The following is a 19,839-nucleotide window of genomic DNA, read 5'->3' on the forward strand; positions in this document are numbered from 1 at the left end:
AAAAGGGAAAAGTAAAATCATAGACAAAAGTTAGAGAGAGAAAGTGAAAAAAAATACAAAGACATTTGCAAAATTCAAGGATAATTTAAAAGTACAATAAATAAAGTTAAAAAAGTGAGGGTATAATGGTCTTTACACACTATCTAAAAATAAAAATAGGAACAACATTTGGATATCCAAAATAAGAAAACATAACTATATTATGGGATAAGAGAGTAAGTATTAGATTGGGGTCTATCTTTTTCCATTTTTTCACCCTTTCAAGACCTACTTTTTTTTCACCTTTTAAAACCTTTAGTTAACAATCCTGTTGAAGAAAGTGACTCAAATTCGTAAAACTCGAAGGTTTTCTTCACCGCCCGATCGGGCGATGAAGATAGGAAGGCAGCTTGTGTGAAGGCAAGAAGACCCTCACTGCCTGATCGGGCAGACCCTGCCCGGTCGGACCGGGCAGTGAGGAGCTTGGCTTGGCAGTCTGTGCGTATCCAGGAGACCCCCACTGCCCGATCGGGCGGTCGTTGCCCGGTCGGACCGGGCAATGAGGAGAAGGCAGTGCAGGAGCTTCGTTTGAGAAGTTGCTTCTCGCGCCCGATCGGGCAGACCCTGCCCGGTCTGACCGGACGGAGAAGGAAAGTACGGAGCGCGTATTTTTACGATGAAAAATTATCTTTTATTTATCTTTTTGCCCAAATATCTTTTATTTTAGGGATTAATATAAAAACTCCCAATACTGGTATTAGGGTAACAAGAGAGATAGAAGAGGTGTGAGGGGGGAGTCGTTCTTGAGAGACAAGAATCATCTTTGTAATCTTTGCAGTTTATAGTGGAAACTTTGATCTCGGTGCCGGTGGACGTAGCTATCACATTAATAGTGAGCCACGTAAATTCTTGGTGTGTGTTCTTATTGTTTGCATTGAATTTCTTTATTGTTTTCGTTATTGTTTTTTCGATCTTTGCTTCAGCTGTCGCACAACAAATCCGGTAAAATAATTCATGTTTAACTCACCAGACTAAAAACTGAGTCCCTTTAATAATTTTTTTGCCAATAAAAACTGAGTCCCTTCATGATAGGGGGACTATTTTTTTCTTGCACAATAAAAAAAATTGTTCTTTCTTCAATAAACTTATTTTTGTACTTTTTTTTTAAAGAAATTTTGCCATTTTCAGATTACACTCTTTCTGTTAAATATATTGCAAAATTCATGAGCATGATTGAAAATTTTTTTTTCTTTTTGAGGAAACGTTAGCCGGGTAAAATTGTGACTTTCTTACTTATTAGTATCATAGAAGGCGGTACGGAATAAAAGTTATGCCTCAAGAATTTCGTGACTTTCTTAGACGTGAAATTATACTTCGTATGTTATTGTTCTATTTTAAAAATTTATCACATTTGCAGTAAGTTATTTTAGAAATATTAAATTAAACAATTTAAGCATATATTCAAAAAAGGAAGTATTATATTAAGATAATATGATTTTGATGATTATAAAAGAGTTAAGTTTAGGGGAGCGCCTGATGGAGAAATATGTCAATCAGCAACATTCTAGCTACATCGCATCACGGTGAGAAACTTGTAGATCAATTGAGAATCAAGTTTCAAATTGTAACACCCCCAATTCACTAACTTATAATAAATAAGAATTAAAGGAAAAATAAATAACTTTTAAGTAAAATTACGGAAGTATACACCTAAATCAGAGGTATTACCGCCATACTCAACAACTTGTCAAGTGGTAAGGCTTACAAAATCTCAATAATTACAACTCAATAAACTAACTGAGCTATTTATACAACTTTACAAACTCGTTATTACATACTAATCAAAAGTTCAAAACACCCGAGCTCCTTTAGCTACGATCAGTTGATTAACTGTTTAAACAAACTTGACTGCTCACATATTGCTGCAAACACAAGTAGCACAACAAACAAACACACACGTTAGCAAAAAGTTGAGTAATCACCGCTTATCAAGATACAAAGAATAATTGAATATTTATACAATTAGATCACTTAAATGATGTAGTTGGAAAGTACATTACACATACGCACCTCAAGGGTAAATAACTTTGTACTCTGTAAATAACCTTTGTCAAACTAACCTCAAATAATAATACAACCCTTTAATCAATTAACTCATTTATCCCATAAGCGTGTCATGCTTTTTGTTCTATACCTAGCTTTGGACATGGGTGATTTGAATAACAAATCAACAAGTATAAAAACTTGAGTACTCTCAATATCCTGAAAACACCTTAAACCATGACCAACAAACGGGTCAAATCCCATGACCATAGAAAAATATAAATAAAGATTGTACCTCATTCTTAACTGATGATTATCATCTCCTTACCAACATGTCAAAGACTAAGGTTTATAACGCCGAGCCTTAAACCAAAAATAGAATAATAATTCTCAACCTTTTAATTTCATACATTGATCAAATAATCTTTCACAAACTAATTGTCAATATCTCAATAATGGCACAGGTTCCCAAATAATATAACAATTAGATTAATTGATATCTCAACTCTTAGGGAAATAATACTAGCATCCAATAAAATAATAATACTTTCAATACACGCTAGAGCAACAACATTATAAACCCTAACATAATGGTAGGGTCAATTATATATATATACAATAAAAATAATACGATACTCAAACTTAATCAAATTATATAATATCATAATAATTAATCGTACATATGTACAAGATTACAAATAATAAATCATACAATTCACAGATAATTATACGAAATATAATAAAAACAACTCCAATATAACATTATTGTGTTTAGCTGCGACAAAGTACAATAGAACAATAATATTCAAGGCAAAAATTAGATCAAGTGACGTTGCAATTTGCGCAGCTTCTCTATTGATCTCTCAATGTAAATCATCATCATTTAAACCTATAATCAAGATAATGGATAGTAGATAATGAAATAAAAACTTATAAGAAGAAATAAATTTGGGTTTTGATTAACGAATATCACGGCAATTGGAAAACGGCTGCGGCTGCTTTTCCTTTTTTTCTTTTTAATAAAATATCTTTTGAGGGTTATGAATATTTATAGGGTTTAAAATAGTTTATGTACGCTTTAATCTGTACAGTACTGTTTAAACAAAATAAGGTTTTAAAATAGTTTATGTACGCTTTAAATTGTACAGTGCTATTTAACAAAATAGGATTTTAAAACTTTCTGAGCTTTAAAATAAAAATATGAGAATAGGAAAGTTACTTATAAATAAAAATAAACTATTTTTTTTATATAAAATATAATATATAAAATATAATATATAAAATCATAAAAATATTCGGGTATTACAATCTACAAGTTTTGTCCTCGAAACTTAAAATAGAATAATTTCAGGTATTACAATCTACCCTCCTTAAAACAAGTTTCGTCTCGAAACTTAAAGTTAGAAATATAACTTACTTGTAAATTTGAGAGAAAGTAAAAACTAAACCAAACTTTCCTTTATAAAATATATAGTTTGTCAAAAAAAAAAAAATATATATATATATATATAGTACTAAAATTATTAGGGATATTACATTGCAAGCAAGTCCCAAGATACAACCATTGAAGTTGTTTTTATAATCGATTGAACCCACACACAAACTAAAAATGCATAGAATACATAGAGAAATTAATATGGGTAAACTGCTTTATTATCACACTAGACTCTGATTATGCTATTAAAATAATTTATGATTGAATGACAATGATCATAAGTTCTACAATAGACAAGTGTCAACCTATAAGAAAGTACATAATTAGTTTAATAGTTAGAGTTTTGACTTAGGTCTTGTTTGATAAAGAGTTTTTTAAAAAGCTTTTACCTTATTAAGCATTATTAGAGGTTTGACCATAATATAAAGCTAATTTGGATGTTTAAAAAATAGCTTATTAAAAGAGCTTTTTGAGCTTAAAAAAATCTCATTATAATTAGTTTATTGAATAATTAGCTTTTTGGGTATTTAATACACTGAAACAGCTAAAAATAAACAAATATTTACTAAACATTTTTACATAATAAGCTATTTACAACCAGTTAATACAATCAATTCTATCAATCAGCTAACCGCTAAATGCCAATTAGGGTCTTAATAATTGTCACTTGTACAAGATGTTTAATTACCTCTTTCATCAATTCATACAAGTACCATTGTAAAAATTCTAATAAGTCATAATATATTTTACGAGTAATAAGTTTAGTTAAGTTCAAATAAATTAAGGAAAAATTGGTATTATTAATCCCAACTTTGGGTCATTTACTTTTATAATCCCAACTATGAGTTATTCCTGAATAATCCCAACTTTGGGGGCTATTGACTTTTAGCTGACCTTACAGGTTACCAAAAAGTTACATGCTACGTGTCAACATCCCCCACCAGGAAACACTCCCACATCCTCTCCTTCCTTCCGCCGGAAAACGCCCCACCCCTTCACGCCCTCGGAAAACGCCGACAACCTTGCCCCACCCTTGATAGCCGCAAACCCATCAATTTACAACAGTAATGCATCAGACCAGCGTCAACAACCACCTTTTCTCTCACGTAAAGCAACAAACTTTCAGCAACCGCAAGTCCGCAACAACAACCGCATCAATTCCACCAAGCTCAAACCTCCACAAATTCCGTATATCAGCCACCAACCGAACCACCAAAACAAAATGCAATCAACAATTCACTACCCACTTTCATCAATTCGAATGGCCAATTCTAGAAGGGCAAGGAATTGAAGGAGTGGGGGTGCTGGGGAAGAGGCGAGGGCAGCAGAAGGGTGGGTTATTATGGGCTGGTTGTGGGTTGTATTGGTGGTGTGTAAAGGGCGGGTGCTGCTGTTGGTGGGTTGAGAGGCGTTGCTGGTGGTGGGTTGAAGGGGGCTGATTGCTCAATAGATGTCGGGAGTTATGGTGGGAAGGAAGAGAAAAGGGTTAGGTGGGTCGCCGGCGGTTGGGTCGTCTGCAGGTGATGGGGGCTGGTGCGACTATGCTGGCTGGGAAGGGGAGTGGTTTCAGTTTTTGTTTTTGTTTTTTTTTTTTATTTTGTTTTTTTTTTAAATTAGTTTTTATTTGTTGGACCATTAAACGTGTGACATGTGGCAATTTAAAAAAAACTTAAAAATATTTAACCTTTTCTTCAGGTCACCGGTCATTTAGACCTGTTAAAAGAAAACGCCCCTCAAAGTTGGGATTATTCTGAAATAAACCATAGTTGGGATTAATAAAAGTAAATGGTCTAAAGTTGGGATTAATAATAATAATTTTTTCATAAATTAATTGAATTTGAATAAGTTTAAATAAGTAAAAATCAAGTGAATGAAAAATCCGAAAATGACCAAAATAACATGCAGTAAATCCGCGCACAATTTGCAGCATTAGAAGAATGGAGGGAGTACACCAGCATCGTTGATCTGTACACCCGGGTGTACCATGAGCATGGTACACCCGGGCGAAAACGACGCTGCCCAAAAAATAAAACGCAGGCAACAAACAAATTAAAAAAACGCGGAAAGAACATACTGTTTTGTAACAAAGAACATTCAACTGAAAAAAACATGTAGATGTAAAACAAAGAACGCTAGTTTTTTAGGTATATTCATTAAATTTCGAAAAGGAATCAACCAAATCCCACATTAATTGATACAATCTTTTCAAAAAAAATTAAGATTCCAGAATAATTTTCTCTTTCCAAAATTATTTTCTTCAAAATATTTCAAGATTTTATTTTTAAAATTCAAATTCAAATTCAAATTCAAATTCAAATTCAAAGATTCATTTTCATATTTAAAATTTGAGTTCCCAATATTTTATTTGATTTTCTTAAATTTAAAAAATCTCTACCAAAATCAATCATATTCTTTCAACAATTTTTTTTTATATAATTATTATAATATTTGTTATAATAATGATGGTCATGTGTAATTCTTGTGATGTTATTTATATATATTTTTATAATGTTCTTTATCAAAAAAAATATGATGTACTTTATTTTTGTATGTAAAGTACAATTAATTATTAGCACTATTTTTCTTCCATATGTCCACTATTAATATTATGATCTTTATTAGATTTTTTGATAAAATATTTTAAATGTCCATGTTCTCTAACTGTAATTGTAATGTACATTTATTGTCACATAATATCCATTGCTTATTCTGAAAATGTCCTTTAAATTTTTGTTTGGACCATCCTTGTTAAATTTAAATTTTTTAATTTAAGTAGTGCTTATTACATAATATAATCATGTTCTTTATAAATGTTATAGATGTTCTTTGGATCTGAAAACCAATCATCAATATATGATGTCCTAAAAGAATATCTCCATCAAACATCGAGATCCTGAAAAAAAAATGTACACACTTATTTAATGTTATTAACATAAAAAATATAAATTTAATAAATAATATTGAAGATGAATAGTTTTATAATTAAAAATGACGTAAAAAATAATTTTAAAATAATATGTGCTATATCACTCAATACCCAAAAGAACATAAGAGTTAAAACAAACAAACATAAATATAGAAGAACATATTATTCAAGTAAAAAGAACATAGTTCATATTATTGAAACACAAAGAACATTATACCTTAAAGAACATAATTTGTAGTGTAAAGAACATATAGTTTAGACTCAAAGAACATATTAATCGGACTTAAAGAACATATTCCATTACAATTAACAAATTGAATGCGTGATAAAGGAACATTCATCATAATCAGAAGAACATCATCTTCAACCTTTGAAAATAATACCAAAAAAAATGAAATTTAATAATTTAAGAGAACATTATCATTAGCATCAACATCGTAATTATATTATAAAATTTTAATATGGAAAAACCTATTAAAAAAAAATTACTTTCACATTTGATTATGAAATCCTCAAATTCATCTTCATTATTAACCAAATCTTCATTCTCATACGTATTATCAACAAATCTGTAATGAAATCATGTCGAATTTCTTACACCCCGCCATGCATTAATTTTCTCTGCTAAAAATTCTCTCTCTGGAAATTCTCTTTGTATTCGAAATTGTAATTATGTCTCTTCAAAAATATCAAATCTATTTTTGAAAACTATTAATATGGAGAATAACTAACAAATCCCTTAAATTAAGAGGAATCATTTAAAAAAAAATTAAATTAAAATAAAAAAATGCCTTTATTTTCTACGGGATGTACCGTGAGCATGGTACACCCTGATGTAGTTCAAGTAAACCAGAAAGGAAGGCGAGATTATAAGGTTAGCATTTACAACAAGACAAATTGGGAGGTTAGATTAGAATTGACATAGAATTTTGGGCTTAACGCATGGAACTCCTGTCTTTATCAAAGTGTAACGGCTATATGATTATGAATGGATACATTTTTGTTGTTGTCATACACACCACCGATCAAAGAAACTGGTCATTGGTTTGCCAATTATTTTCTCCTTTTGACTATCAAAGCCTTCTCTCTCGAGGGCGTTATGGGGTGGAAAAAGGACACCGCAACCCCACATATATGCCACTTTTTCCATTTTTCTTTTTTTTTTTTTAAAAATGACTTCCTTAATTTTCGCTACAGATTATACAAATTACTAGTGTCTTTCAATATATTAATTTTGTACTTATTATTTAGGAAAAATGGAAACTAATAATCTCACTTTTAACTTTTCTGCTCAAAATAATCTTATCTTTTTGAAATCTGGAAACAAACTCACCTTTGACCCCCATCTGCTCAAAATGCCTTTTAACCTACAACTTATTTAACATGTTTATTTTTTATTTTTTATTTTTACTTATTTATTTATTTATTTATTTTTTAATTATTTTATTTATTTTTATTTTTTTCAATTTTTCATCTCCCACCTTAGCTACCCACCATAACCACCACCACCCTTCCATAAGCACCACCACATCACCACCTAACCCCACCACCTTCTTTCTCTCTCCTAAACTCAACCACCCCACTACAACTAACCACGATCCCAGCAACCCTGAAACCCGACAGCCCGACCACCCCCATCCACCCACAAAATCCCCTAACACTAACCACCCTAGCCACCTTGAAACGTCGACCACCCCAACCAACCTAAAACCCTGCCATCCGCCCTGAAACCCAATCTCACCCACGAAACCTGCCCCTTAAACACAACCAATCCAGCCCTCCAAAACTCCAAAAACCGAGGTCGAAAACCACCAAAAACCCCACCCCGAAATACCGCCTAACCCCTAGACCTAAACCCACCTGAATCGGAGACTTCACTCAAGTCCGACCACTCCATTCAACCCGAAACCCCTTACCCATACCAGGCGACCACCCTCAGCTACGGAGAAACCGGTAGGGATTCCGACAAAGGAGAGAATCAAGGAAGTGGAAATTGCGAAAAGGTGAAGGAGTTAGCTTCGGCAAGGGGAGGTGGGTTGGTTCGGTAGGGGGTGGGTCGGTCCGGCAAGGAAAGGGATCGGGAAGTGGGAGGGGGTTTTTAAATTTTTTATTTTAATCGTCATCTTTTTTAAAAAAAAAAATATTTTTAAAAAATGAAAGCCAATAAGAAGGTGACACGTATCAAGTCACCTACTTAAACAGGTTACTAATTTGACAAATCGGTAAAAGGCTCATTTTGAGCATATGAGGGTCAAAGGTGGGATTGTTTCCGGGTTCGAAAAGGTCGGATTGTTTTGAGCAGAAAAGCCAAAGGTGGGATTGTTAGTTTCCATTTTTCCTATTATTTATATCTAACATTACCTTTTAATTTACAGAGTATTTTCTTTTAAAAGGAAAGGTACACGGTGTTAATGATCTCCTATAACAGAAAAAGACTAAATGTGGCTAAAAATTACCCTATTTCAGAGAGAGAATTTGAAGTCTAAGTACAACAAAAAAAAGGAAAGAAAATAAACTAATATATGAGGAAAGACCAAAGGGGGCTATAGGTTTCTTATCTCAAGAAGAGAACCTGAAGCCAAATTACAAAAAAAAAAAAAAAAAAAAAAAAAAAAAAAAAAAAAAAGTTAAACTAATATATGAGGGTCCATTTTATTAATCTAATCTTTACTTATTCGAACTTATTTGAGTCTCTAAATTTATTATTGTGATAGATATTATTGAAACTTATTTTAGTTGAACATCAAAATCATGTAGCCTTTCTCTACTTACCTTAACTTATCTTGTCAGAACTTAATATAAACTTATTAACTAATATTAACGACTTATTTTTTCTGAAATAAGCTTAAATAAAGTAAACAAAACAAAACTTAAGAAATGATGATTATGATATAATCCTCCTAAACTCGTCTTAAATTTGTGTTGTGTTTTGGATTATAATTTTTCCTCATAATTTTTACACATAAAATAATACTCCTCTTGTCCTTTTATTAAGGACCTGTATTTCTTTTTTGACAAATCAAAATTAAGGATCTATTTCTATTTTAAGGTTGTACTATTTGAGAATATTCTCCACTTTTTGATGAGTTGTCATCACTCTCTCTCTAACTAATGCTTGATCTGTGCACCCGGGTGCATCGGGTTAAACCAAAAAAAGGCACTACTAGAAATAGGTTGTTTTCCGACGGAATCGTTCCGACGGACCTAAATTCCGTCGGAAAATTCGAACTTTCCGACGGAATTAGGGTCTGTCAGAAAATTACGAAAAATGTAAGTTAACTTTCCTACGGAATTTAAATCCGTCGGAATTTTCCTACGGAATATTCCGACGGATTATTTTTCCGTCGGAATGTTCTTATATATAAAAAAAAAAAACCAACCCTCAATTCCTTCGTTTCTCTTTCTCCTCTCCTATCCTCTTTCTCTCTCTTCTCCTTCTCTGACCTCCCTCCTTCTCCTTTCGTTTCTCTCTCCTCCTTCTCTCAGATCTCCTTCTCCTTTCGTTTCTTTTTCCTCCTTCTCCTTCACCTTCGTTTCTCTCTCCTCCTTCCCTTTCCCCTTCGTTTCTCTTACCGCCGCTGCGCAACAAAGCCACGCACCACCGCCGCTGCGCAACAAAGCCACGAACCACTGCCGCTACGCAACCAACACACCACCACCGCCTTCTAAAGGTTTTTCAAAGAACAAAATAAGGTTTTTCATGTCAAATTCGACCATGAAAACCCTAGATCTAGAGTTTTTATGGTCAAATTTGACCTTTAAAACCCAAATTCAAGCCAAATTAGGGGTTTTGATGGAATTCAAGGTAAGTTGTCTATTCTCTTTCTCTTATTTTTTTCGGGTTTTGCTTGAAACATCAAAGAATTTCTTGGTTTTGTGATGGAATTTCTGGGTTTTGTAATTTGAATTTACTTGGATTTTTTTTTTTTCCGTTTTTTTCGTTTTGTGATGGAATTTCTGGGTTTTTTCGTTTTTTTTTTAAATTTTTTTGACTTGCTTCGTTTTTTTTTGGGTGGTTTAGGTGGTGGTTTGGGAGGGTGTGGAATGGCGAGGGGGTGGTACTGGTTTGTAGATCTGGCGAGGTGGGTGGTGGTTTGGGTGGTGGTATTTGGGTGGTTGGGAGGGAATACGAGTTAGGGTGGTGGGTGGGTTTTTCGGTTGGACGTGGTGGTGGTGGATGGTGTGGGAAAAGGAGTTTGACGTGGTGGTGGTGGCTGGTGTGGGAAAATGGGTTGGACGTGGTGGGTGGTGTGGGCTGGTGGCAAGGGTGGATGTGGGTAGGGTAAGGGTTACGGGGTGGTGGAGCTTTTTTTTTTATTTACTTTTCCGACGGAAATTTCCGTCGGAACATTGCGACGAAATTTCAATTAAAGTCAACAAAACCGACGACAGAATTAAATTCGTTGGAAATTTCGTCGGAATGGACTTTTCCGACGGAAATTCCCTCGGAATATAGCCAAGTTCCTACAAAATGTAATGCGATGGTGCCTTCCGACGGAATTCCGTCGGAAATCGTCATTTCCGACGGAATTTCAGGGTTTTTCGACGGATTTTTTCCATCGTTGATTAGGCGTTTTCTAGTAGTGAGGCGAAAAGAATATTTATGCGTTTGAAAAAGAGCATACAAGTGTTTGACAAAGAACATGCATCACCAAAGAACATAAGGACATTACAAAAAGAACGTGAAATTTTTTTATTAAAATTTCATGAAAAATTACACATTAACGAAAAAAATCTTTACCAAAGATATCATTTCCCCAAAAATAGTTTTCTTTCTCTCCAAAAATTTAACTTTCCATAATAATTTTAGTTACTATCTCTAAATTATTTTCAACCAAAAATAATTCAAGGTTTTATTTTCAAATTAAATTTCAAAATTCAAAATAACATATGTTAAAAGAACATAAGTTATAATGTAAAAAATATATAGTTCATAGCTTCATACACAAAGAACACACTGATCAAACTCAAGGAACATACGATAATAAAAATAATATAGATATGATATATGATAATAAAATAAAAAATAGAATTTATGCGTCACTCATTACTTCAATGAACATATGAGCCAAATTCAAAGAACATACTTTGTATTATTGAAATCCAAAAAACATGTTTAATCAACATTTGTTAAAGAACATAAGTATAAAAGAACATATTATCAAACATATGTAGGTATGTTTTTTGTCAAACACGATATGTTCTTTATCAAACAAAAGTATGTTCTTTTCGCCTTTTTTTTTTTAATCAAGTGCACCATGCGCGTGATGCACCCGGATGTACTATCTTATTTTCACTCTCTAACCCCACACACACTTATGTACTTCCACCAACTTTCTTAATTTCCGTGAAAAAACCCAAATAGGCTCTTAATAAAAAGACGGAGGGAGTATTCTGTAAATTACAATGATTGAGAAATTCAATATAACTTAGAATTACAATATTTCTAACTCCGTAATAAATTAAATAAGCTTTGATAAGGGTACTTTATTTTTTAATCAAATAAACTTTGATAAGGGTACTTTATTTTTAATCAAACAAGCTTTCAAAAAAAAAAAAAGATAAGGGTACTTTCTTTATTTTATCAAATAAGTTTTGATAAGGGTTTTTAATTTTGTAACAAACAAGTTTTAAATGGTACTTATCTCTCCTTAATTTTTATTATTATGACATTATTTTGGAGCTTGTTTATTAAACTAATTTAAATCATTCTCATAGTGGCTAGAACTCTTTTTGGAGGCATAAAAAGTATTTGAAAACTACAAATATATTTACAAAAAAATAATAAAGTCAATCACACCTTATTATCTAAAAATTACTTTTAAAAAGGTAATAAAATTACTTTTTTAAAACCATTTAAAAAAAAATTACTTTTAAAAATTTGCTAATATTGACAAGCATGATACTCCCTCTGTTTTATATACTTGCTCTATTTTTAGAAGAAATTGGACAAAGTAATAAAATATGGAGGTAGTAGGGTAGGTGGAAAATAAAAAATTGTAAAAAGCAAAAGTAATTGAGAGAATTGGAAGGAATATAAAATTAATAAAATATGATTTATGTTAAGTCTACTAATTGAGATAAATTAATTAAATATTGTAAAAGTTTTTCAAATAAGAAAGTGAAGCAAGTATTTAAAAACGATCGGAAATGAAAAGTGGAGCAAATATTTAAAAACGAAGAGAGTAACATTTATATGTTGGGTTAACAAAAATAAAAAAATTATACATTTGAGTGTTGTCTAAAGTGGTGTTAACAATTTTCAATACTAAATTACTATTGGTGTTAACCGTGTTAGCAATTTTCATTAGTAAACGACTAACACCATTAGCGTTTAGTAATTGAAATCTCGGTCGTTACTGTCCAGTGTCCACTACGTAGATAAGATCTTGGGTGTTCTGGAAGTAGTACCTCCATAAAGGCCTGATCTGCTGTCGTGTTGCAAAAATAAATAAACTACTAACACGTCGATGATTTTCTTAACATAATACATGAGTTATTTTATCTAATTTGTTTTTTTTTTTTTTTTTTTGAACGGAGCTAATTACTTTTAATTTGAGCTAATATAAACTCACTAAAACAGCTTATAGGAAGCATCAATTAGGCGAAAGCCACAAAACAAAAACATAATAGGTTACACAAAGGTGGTGTACGGTGTCCATATCAAGAAGTCGTGGTTGCGATCAACAACAATGTTGTAACATACAAATACCACGTAAATTTAAAAAAAAAAAAAAAAAAAAAAATCACGGGAGTTGGACTAGCCGTACCTTATCTTGGCCACCAACATCCCAAACAGTGAGCCCTACATTTTTGTACTCCACGGTTTCTACATAACAACCTCAATATATACAGAATTACAAACATAAAACTAAGATATGTTATTCAAATATGTTAGGCTTTTCAATCTCTAGAATCATAAACCATAAAACCAAGCTAATTCAATCATCAAATTTGAATTTGTCACTTATATCAATCCTAAACTTTTAAATTAGAATTTGTGGCTTATATGAATCCTAAACTTGAACTTGTCACTTAATTATATCAATTTATAACATAAAATAATGCTTAATTGAGTTTCAAATTAAACCGACTCTCCTACAGAACCATATTTAAGATGTTACGTGTACAAACTCTCTTCCTACACGAGTGAATGTACACGCAAGTGACACAAAAACACCAAGATTGATTAAAAAAAAAAAAAAAAAATTTGGATGATTACTTACCAATACTGGGGATAGTGGTGACAACTTCACCAAGTTTGAGTTTGTAAAGGATGGTGGTTGGTTTTACCAGCAGAATCAAGACCCACCATTAAAATTCTCATTTCTTTCTTTGCCATGAATTCTAGCTGCTGCTCGACTTTCCTTTACAAATTAATTTTTTTGCTGCTAATTCTTGCATGTAATCCTTATCACATTATCACAACAAACATTTTAACTCACACAACCTTGTAATCTTCCTGATTCTTCTCTTCTTCCCTTCCAATTGTATGGTTGCTTAAATTTCATATTTTCTGTTTTTCATAATTAGTAACTATTTGTCGATTCCTACATCTCAAGTTTTTTTCCATAATTACAACAGAAATTACCGAATGTAGATTATTGGTTGAACTATAAGAGAGAGGGAGAAAAATGTGGTCTTTTCGTGAGAGAGAAATTATGAAAGATGCAATATATTGATTTCTAATGGGACAAACGGTCCATTCTTATTTTTCTGGGGGTATTATCATCCAATAAAACTTTCATTAAATGGGTATAAACAGCTTCCCGAGAAACTGAAAGTAGAAGCTTGGCTTTGGAGCTTGTGTTTCTAAGCTCTTTAAGAGCTGTTTTGGGCTTCTAGAGAAACAGAAATTAGCTATCCTTGAACCCCTGTTTGGCCCAATTTTAGATTTTTTGGCTGAGAATCACTTGTAGAAGCTAGGCCAAACATTAAGCAAACATTAGCCGGGCCTGGGAGGGGGAGAAGGAGAGGGTGGCCGGCTGGTGGTGGTGAGGGTTTTTTTTTTTGTAAAAAAAAAATTTATAAATTAACTTAATTATTAAATAGTTAAGTGAGAGTTATGAGTAATTAGAAGAATTAATGGAAAATTAGAGGTTAATTGAGTTATTAGAAATCTCAGGTTGTTCTCAACAAAAAAAAATTTACAATCTGGTTTCTAAATGCCAAAAAATATTTATACTTTTTTCCAACAAAAAAAAGTTGTTATAAATGGTTTTTTTGACAAAATTTCCTTTAAATTATATTATATAGTTTTGATAATTACAGAGTAATAAGAATTAATAAAATACAGAGTATATATTTTGGGTAACTTTTAAACTTTTTTCACGTACTACTACTGTAGTATTGTAGATGATAAAATGATGATTTTGTAATTGTAATTATTTAAGGTATTTTAGGATAGATTAAGTGAAATGGTCAAATTAATATATACGATTAAATTTTAATAAAAATTAATAAATAAAATTAAATTATGAAACTTTATATTAATACATTTTTGATAATTTAATAATTAATATAATAATATTGTTAAAAATTAACGTTGTTAGAAGCTGTAGTCAAAATATATATGTACTTCAAGTCTTCAAGTCAAATTGTTTCCATTATTTTGAAACGGAAGTAGTAGCTTATATCATTTGAGGTATTATGTTAAGGCTTTTTCAGTGGTAATTTATCATTAATCTTCCGGTCTCATTGTGAGAGGTCCTGTGGAAGACTAATTATAATCTTCCATTAGTAAAACCTTTTGTGATCGTATATCTTGGGAAAAGCTAAGTTCAAATAAAAGTATATATATGTATGTGTTATTTAATGATTTAGTATAATAGATTTATTTATTTGATTAAGAGTTAATTTTAATTAATTTGAACCACATTTAAAAATGTTAGCTTTGCCATTACTGTAGATTGGCTTAAGTGGTGCACTAGAGACATTATGTGGCCAAGTATTTGGTGCAAAATTGTACAAAATGCTAGGGATTTATCTTCAAGCATCATTTATGATCTCGATCATTTTCTCCATAATCATATCCACAATATGGTGGTTCACCGAACCTATATTGAATATACTACTCCATCAAAATTCGAACATTTCTAAAGAAGCAGCAGTTTACATGAGATTTCTAATACCAGGCATATTCGCATTTGGTCTTTTACAAAACATCTTGAGGTTCCTCCAAGCGCAATCTGTGGTTTTACCCTTGGTTACATTCTCACTCGTTCCGTTACTCTTACATTGTGTCCTTAACTATATCATGGTTCATTTCACAACCCTTGGATATACGGGAGCAGCATTGGCAACCTCCTTGACGTTTTGGTTATCGCTTATAACTTTGGTCATATACGTGAGCTTTGCTAAAAAATTTGAGCATTCTTGGAGAGGGTTGTCGAAGGAATCATTTCACCATGTCTTCGTCTACTTGAAATTGGCATTACCTTCGGCTGCTATGGTTTGGTGAGTACATTATTGCTCTAATAATCCTGTGTTACAACTTACGTACAATTAGATTTCTAGATGTTTTTATATATTTTGGACACTAATTTTAGTTCTCAGTTTGGAGTATTTGGCATTTGAAACAAATTGATTCTGTTCTCTGTCTTTTCTTTCTAATGAAAGAATCGTTGCTATATATGAATGAATCTTTATAGTATGATAGTTGAGATGATAGTTATGCTCATCTCATCTAAACAGTGTCAATACGGAAACAATAGCTTACATGGTTACTTACGGGCTGAATGCTGCAGCAAGGTATGAATGCAAAAAATATAAATTTTTCTCAAATTTGGACTAATAATATTTTTTTTTTTAAATTATAATTCTTAACAATTACCATGATAGTACGAGAGTTTCTAACGAGCTTGGAGGCGGGAAAGCAAATCAAGCGAAGCATGCAATGGGCGTGACACTGAAGTTGTCGATTCTCCTAGCCGCTTTTGTGGTTCTTGTTCTAGGCTTGGGACATGATATTTGGGCAGGCTTCTTTATTGGCAATGCCAGTATAATCAAAGCATTTGCCTCCTTGACTCCTCTGCTTTGTATTTCAATTTTTTTGGACTCGATTCAAGGCATACTATCAGGTCGATCTTTAGATTCAGTACACATTTTCTTCCTCTTTGATTTATCTCCTTCATTTATTTCATCCATATTCTATGCTGTTTTTGTGCACAAACAGGGGTATGCAGGGGATGTGGTTGGCAGCATTTAGTCATGTACATAAACTTGGGGACATTCTACCTCATTGGTATGCCCGTTGCATACTTAGTTGCCTTCAAGTTGCAGATGTATGTCAAGGTAATTACCATTTATTTTTACATTTTCCCATTGCAACTGCTTTTGTTTATTTATTCACTCATTTTTTTTTTAAGTGAAACGTTTCTCTTTTACACGCATGTCAATACAAAACTTTAACCAATAATATTTTTAATTATCAATAAATTAAATTTAGGGAACGGTGACCCCCAACTTTTGCTACGCACCAACGGTAACCCCCCTTTTTTTGGATTATACAAAATAAACTTAGTTAAAATTTTCATCTCACTCATAATCTTATTTCATTAAATATTAACTATAGTTAGATTTATCTTTAAAAAAAAAAAAAAAAAAAAACTAAAAAAATTAACCCAACCACCTGCCAGCCACCCCCACCATAACCCAGCCGTAGCCACCGACGAGTCCTTCCCCCCGAAGCGCCGCACAGACCTCCTTCCCCTCCCCCGGTGCCGGTGCTGCCCCGACCACCCTCCCCTTTCCCCTTAAAATCCTCTGCATCAGTCTCATCTTCTTCCTCCTCCTCCTCCCTCCTCAATTCAATACACGCTTTGATTAATTCAATTGGAATACGGCGAAAAGTGTAAGGTAAAACACAACCATTTATTACAAGATGTGTTAATTTGGGCGCATCAATAGAAACCTGAATAATACCGGGAATCAAAGCTAGCGCCAATGACTTCAAATCGAGGAAATGCAAATTCAGAGGAGAAATTACATTAGGCGGTAGTTTAGCTGTCGTCTCAAATACCAGAGTTAAATCTTGTAAATTAAAAATGGGGCAAATGTACACAAAGACCATACCTAATCAGGCACATTTGAAAGGTTAATCAGAGAAAGCTTCTTCAAATTTGGAAGCTGAAACTGAATACATTTATAATCAAATGCAAATTTACCAGAGATTGACAACTAAGAAAGCATTCAGGCGTTCGAAAGTGCCCTTCCTCTACAAGTGTGTCAATGAAAATGAATTGTTCAACATTTCGGCGGCAAATCTGATGAAAGCATGATTGTACAGCATCAGCATCAGGGTCATCATGTAATTTTGAAGGGGAGGGGCTGGTGGCTGTTGTGGTAATTGGGGGCTGGTGGCTGTTGAGTTGCGATGCTTTTAGAGGGGAAGGGGAGGGGTTACGAGAGGTTTTAAGGGGAAAGGGGAGGGTGGTCGGGGCAGCACCGGCACCGGGGGAGGGGAAGGGGGTTTGAGCGGCTCTCCGGGTAAGGGGGAAGGACTCGTCGGTGGCTACGACTGGGTTATGGTGGGTGGGTTTTTTGGTGGGGGTGGCTGGGCAGGTGGGGGTGGGGGTGGCTAGACAGGTGGTTGGGTTAATTTTTTTAGTTTTTATTTTATTTTATTTTTTTTAAAATATAAATCTAACTATAGTTAGTATATTTAATGAAATAAGGTTATGAGTAAGATGAAAATTTTAATTAAGGTCATTTTGTATAATCCAAAAAAGGGGGTTATTGTTGGTGCGTAACAAAAGTTGGGAGTTACCGTTGAGAATTTCTCTTAAATTTATTATAATTGAATATTAATGAACTATTCCTAAGACGATTTCAACAAATACCTACAAAATACTATATTATATGTTAAATCACAAACACTAGTCAAATTAGATTAATGATATAATGTAAAAAGTCAAAACGTTTCACTTAAAAATACGGAAGGAGTACACATTAGAGGTAGAATGAAGATTAATGATTCGCCTCCATATCCTCTTTGTCACAAATCTGTGGTTTAGGGCCTTTGGATTGGTTTAATCTGCGGCCTCGTCTTGCAATCTAGTTTGCTTTTCCTGATTACTCGACTCCGGAAATGGATGGACATCATTTGAGCTCTCAACTAGCGGCAATGAGAATTCAGTTCCATAAAATGCCTGTGGGATACGCAATTATGTACTTCGTATGATTATAGCATGAACTTAATGTAAAGTACAATTATGAATTGTCCTCATCAAAAATATCCATCAGGCATTAGGTCTAAACTCTATGTATTTGCTGAAATGAATCAATGACATGCACCAAATTCAGGAATCACCGTCTTCTGTGTTACCAATCTTTTTGTATGAACACGGTTATGATAGTAAAATTTTACCACTCTTAGAGTGGGAAATTTGTTTATTCAAGAAGCAATCATAATGTTATTCTAGTATTGAATGGTTCTTTCTTTGCTGATTAAAAAGGACATGACATCTCAAACTCTGTTAAACGGGTCAAGTCACACCCGTTAAGAATGTCCACATTATATGACCAAGGAGGTTCCAACTCGATCAAAATCATATGACAAAGAGGGGAGTAGCCCCTTAGCCTCATAAAGTAGACACGTATTTTTTTTTTTTTTTTCCAATGTGATGGGATACTCATCCCAATACTCACTCTTACTACTTCTTGTAAATTTTCCACTCTAAGAGTGGTAAAATTTTACTATCATAACCGTGTTCATACAAAAAGATTGGACAACACTTTTACTCACATGTGGGGTTGCTTATGGGCTCAACGGACTCCCTTTTAAAGGAAGTCAGAGAAGTCACCCGTTAGTCTTTTGACCTTCCTCTTGAAGAAAAACTCAAGATCAAGTTGTCTGCTGGGATATAGGTTATTTTCCTACTATGTATACTTATTCTTAGGAGCTTTGAAGATGAGCTTCACTCAATTTACTAGTTATTGAGTACTTTTGTATCTTAAAATGCAGATCTGCGCACAGAGGTAGTCGAGATCTAGCCAAAGTGTCAAGGTATGACAAAATATTGCCATTGACTTGAGTGAACCACCAACTCCTCCTTTAAAAAAATCTTGTGAAAACTGTCAAGTAAACCAAACACATCAAAATCAGAAATTTTGACGTTGTGGAAAAAATATTCTTGGATACGAAGGATTCGTAAAAAGAAAAAAGACAAAGTCCGTTAGAAGGCTGAAAAGTTACCAAAAGCAGAGGAAGAATTGGAGAAGAAACAGTCATCCTTAATTCATGGAATCACCAGTTCAACTCACTGTAATAGTCGTATATATACAGTTTGGACAACGGAGAGTCCTCCTTGTCAGTTCGCTATCAGGGGCAGAGGAATGTCTGCGTCAAAACGATGTTATATTTGCCAATCGTCCCAGTCTTTTGACTGGTGATATATCAGGGGCAGAGGAATTCGTTCAGAGGAGGTGAAGTCCCTGATGCCTCGGATCAGTACAG

General features: G+C 33.2%; 1 protein-coding gene across 1 annotated transcript; it reads left to right on the top strand.

The window, feature by feature from the left end:
• Window positions 1-7,203: 7,203 nt before the first annotated feature.
• On the top strand, window positions 7,204-18,490 carry LOC110683098 (protein DETOXIFICATION 19-like). Its single transcript, XM_021859452.1, has 6 exons — window positions 7,204-7,287; window positions 15,292-15,839; window positions 16,077-16,133; window positions 16,224-16,462; window positions 16,558-16,676; window positions 18,398-18,490. Exons 1-6 carry the CDS (start codon window positions 7,204-7,206, stop codon window positions 18,488-18,490), a joined length of 1,140 nt encoding a protein of 379 aa, XP_021715144.1.
• Window positions 18,491-19,839: the final 1,349 nt, after the last annotated feature.

This window comes from Chenopodium quinoa, unplaced genomic scaffold (genome assembly GCF_001683475.1).
Source record: "Chenopodium quinoa cultivar QQ74 unplaced genomic scaffold, ASM168347v1, whole genome shotgun sequence".
Lineage (NCBI taxonomy): Eukaryota > Viridiplantae > Streptophyta > Magnoliopsida > Caryophyllales > Amaranthaceae > Chenopodium > Chenopodium quinoa.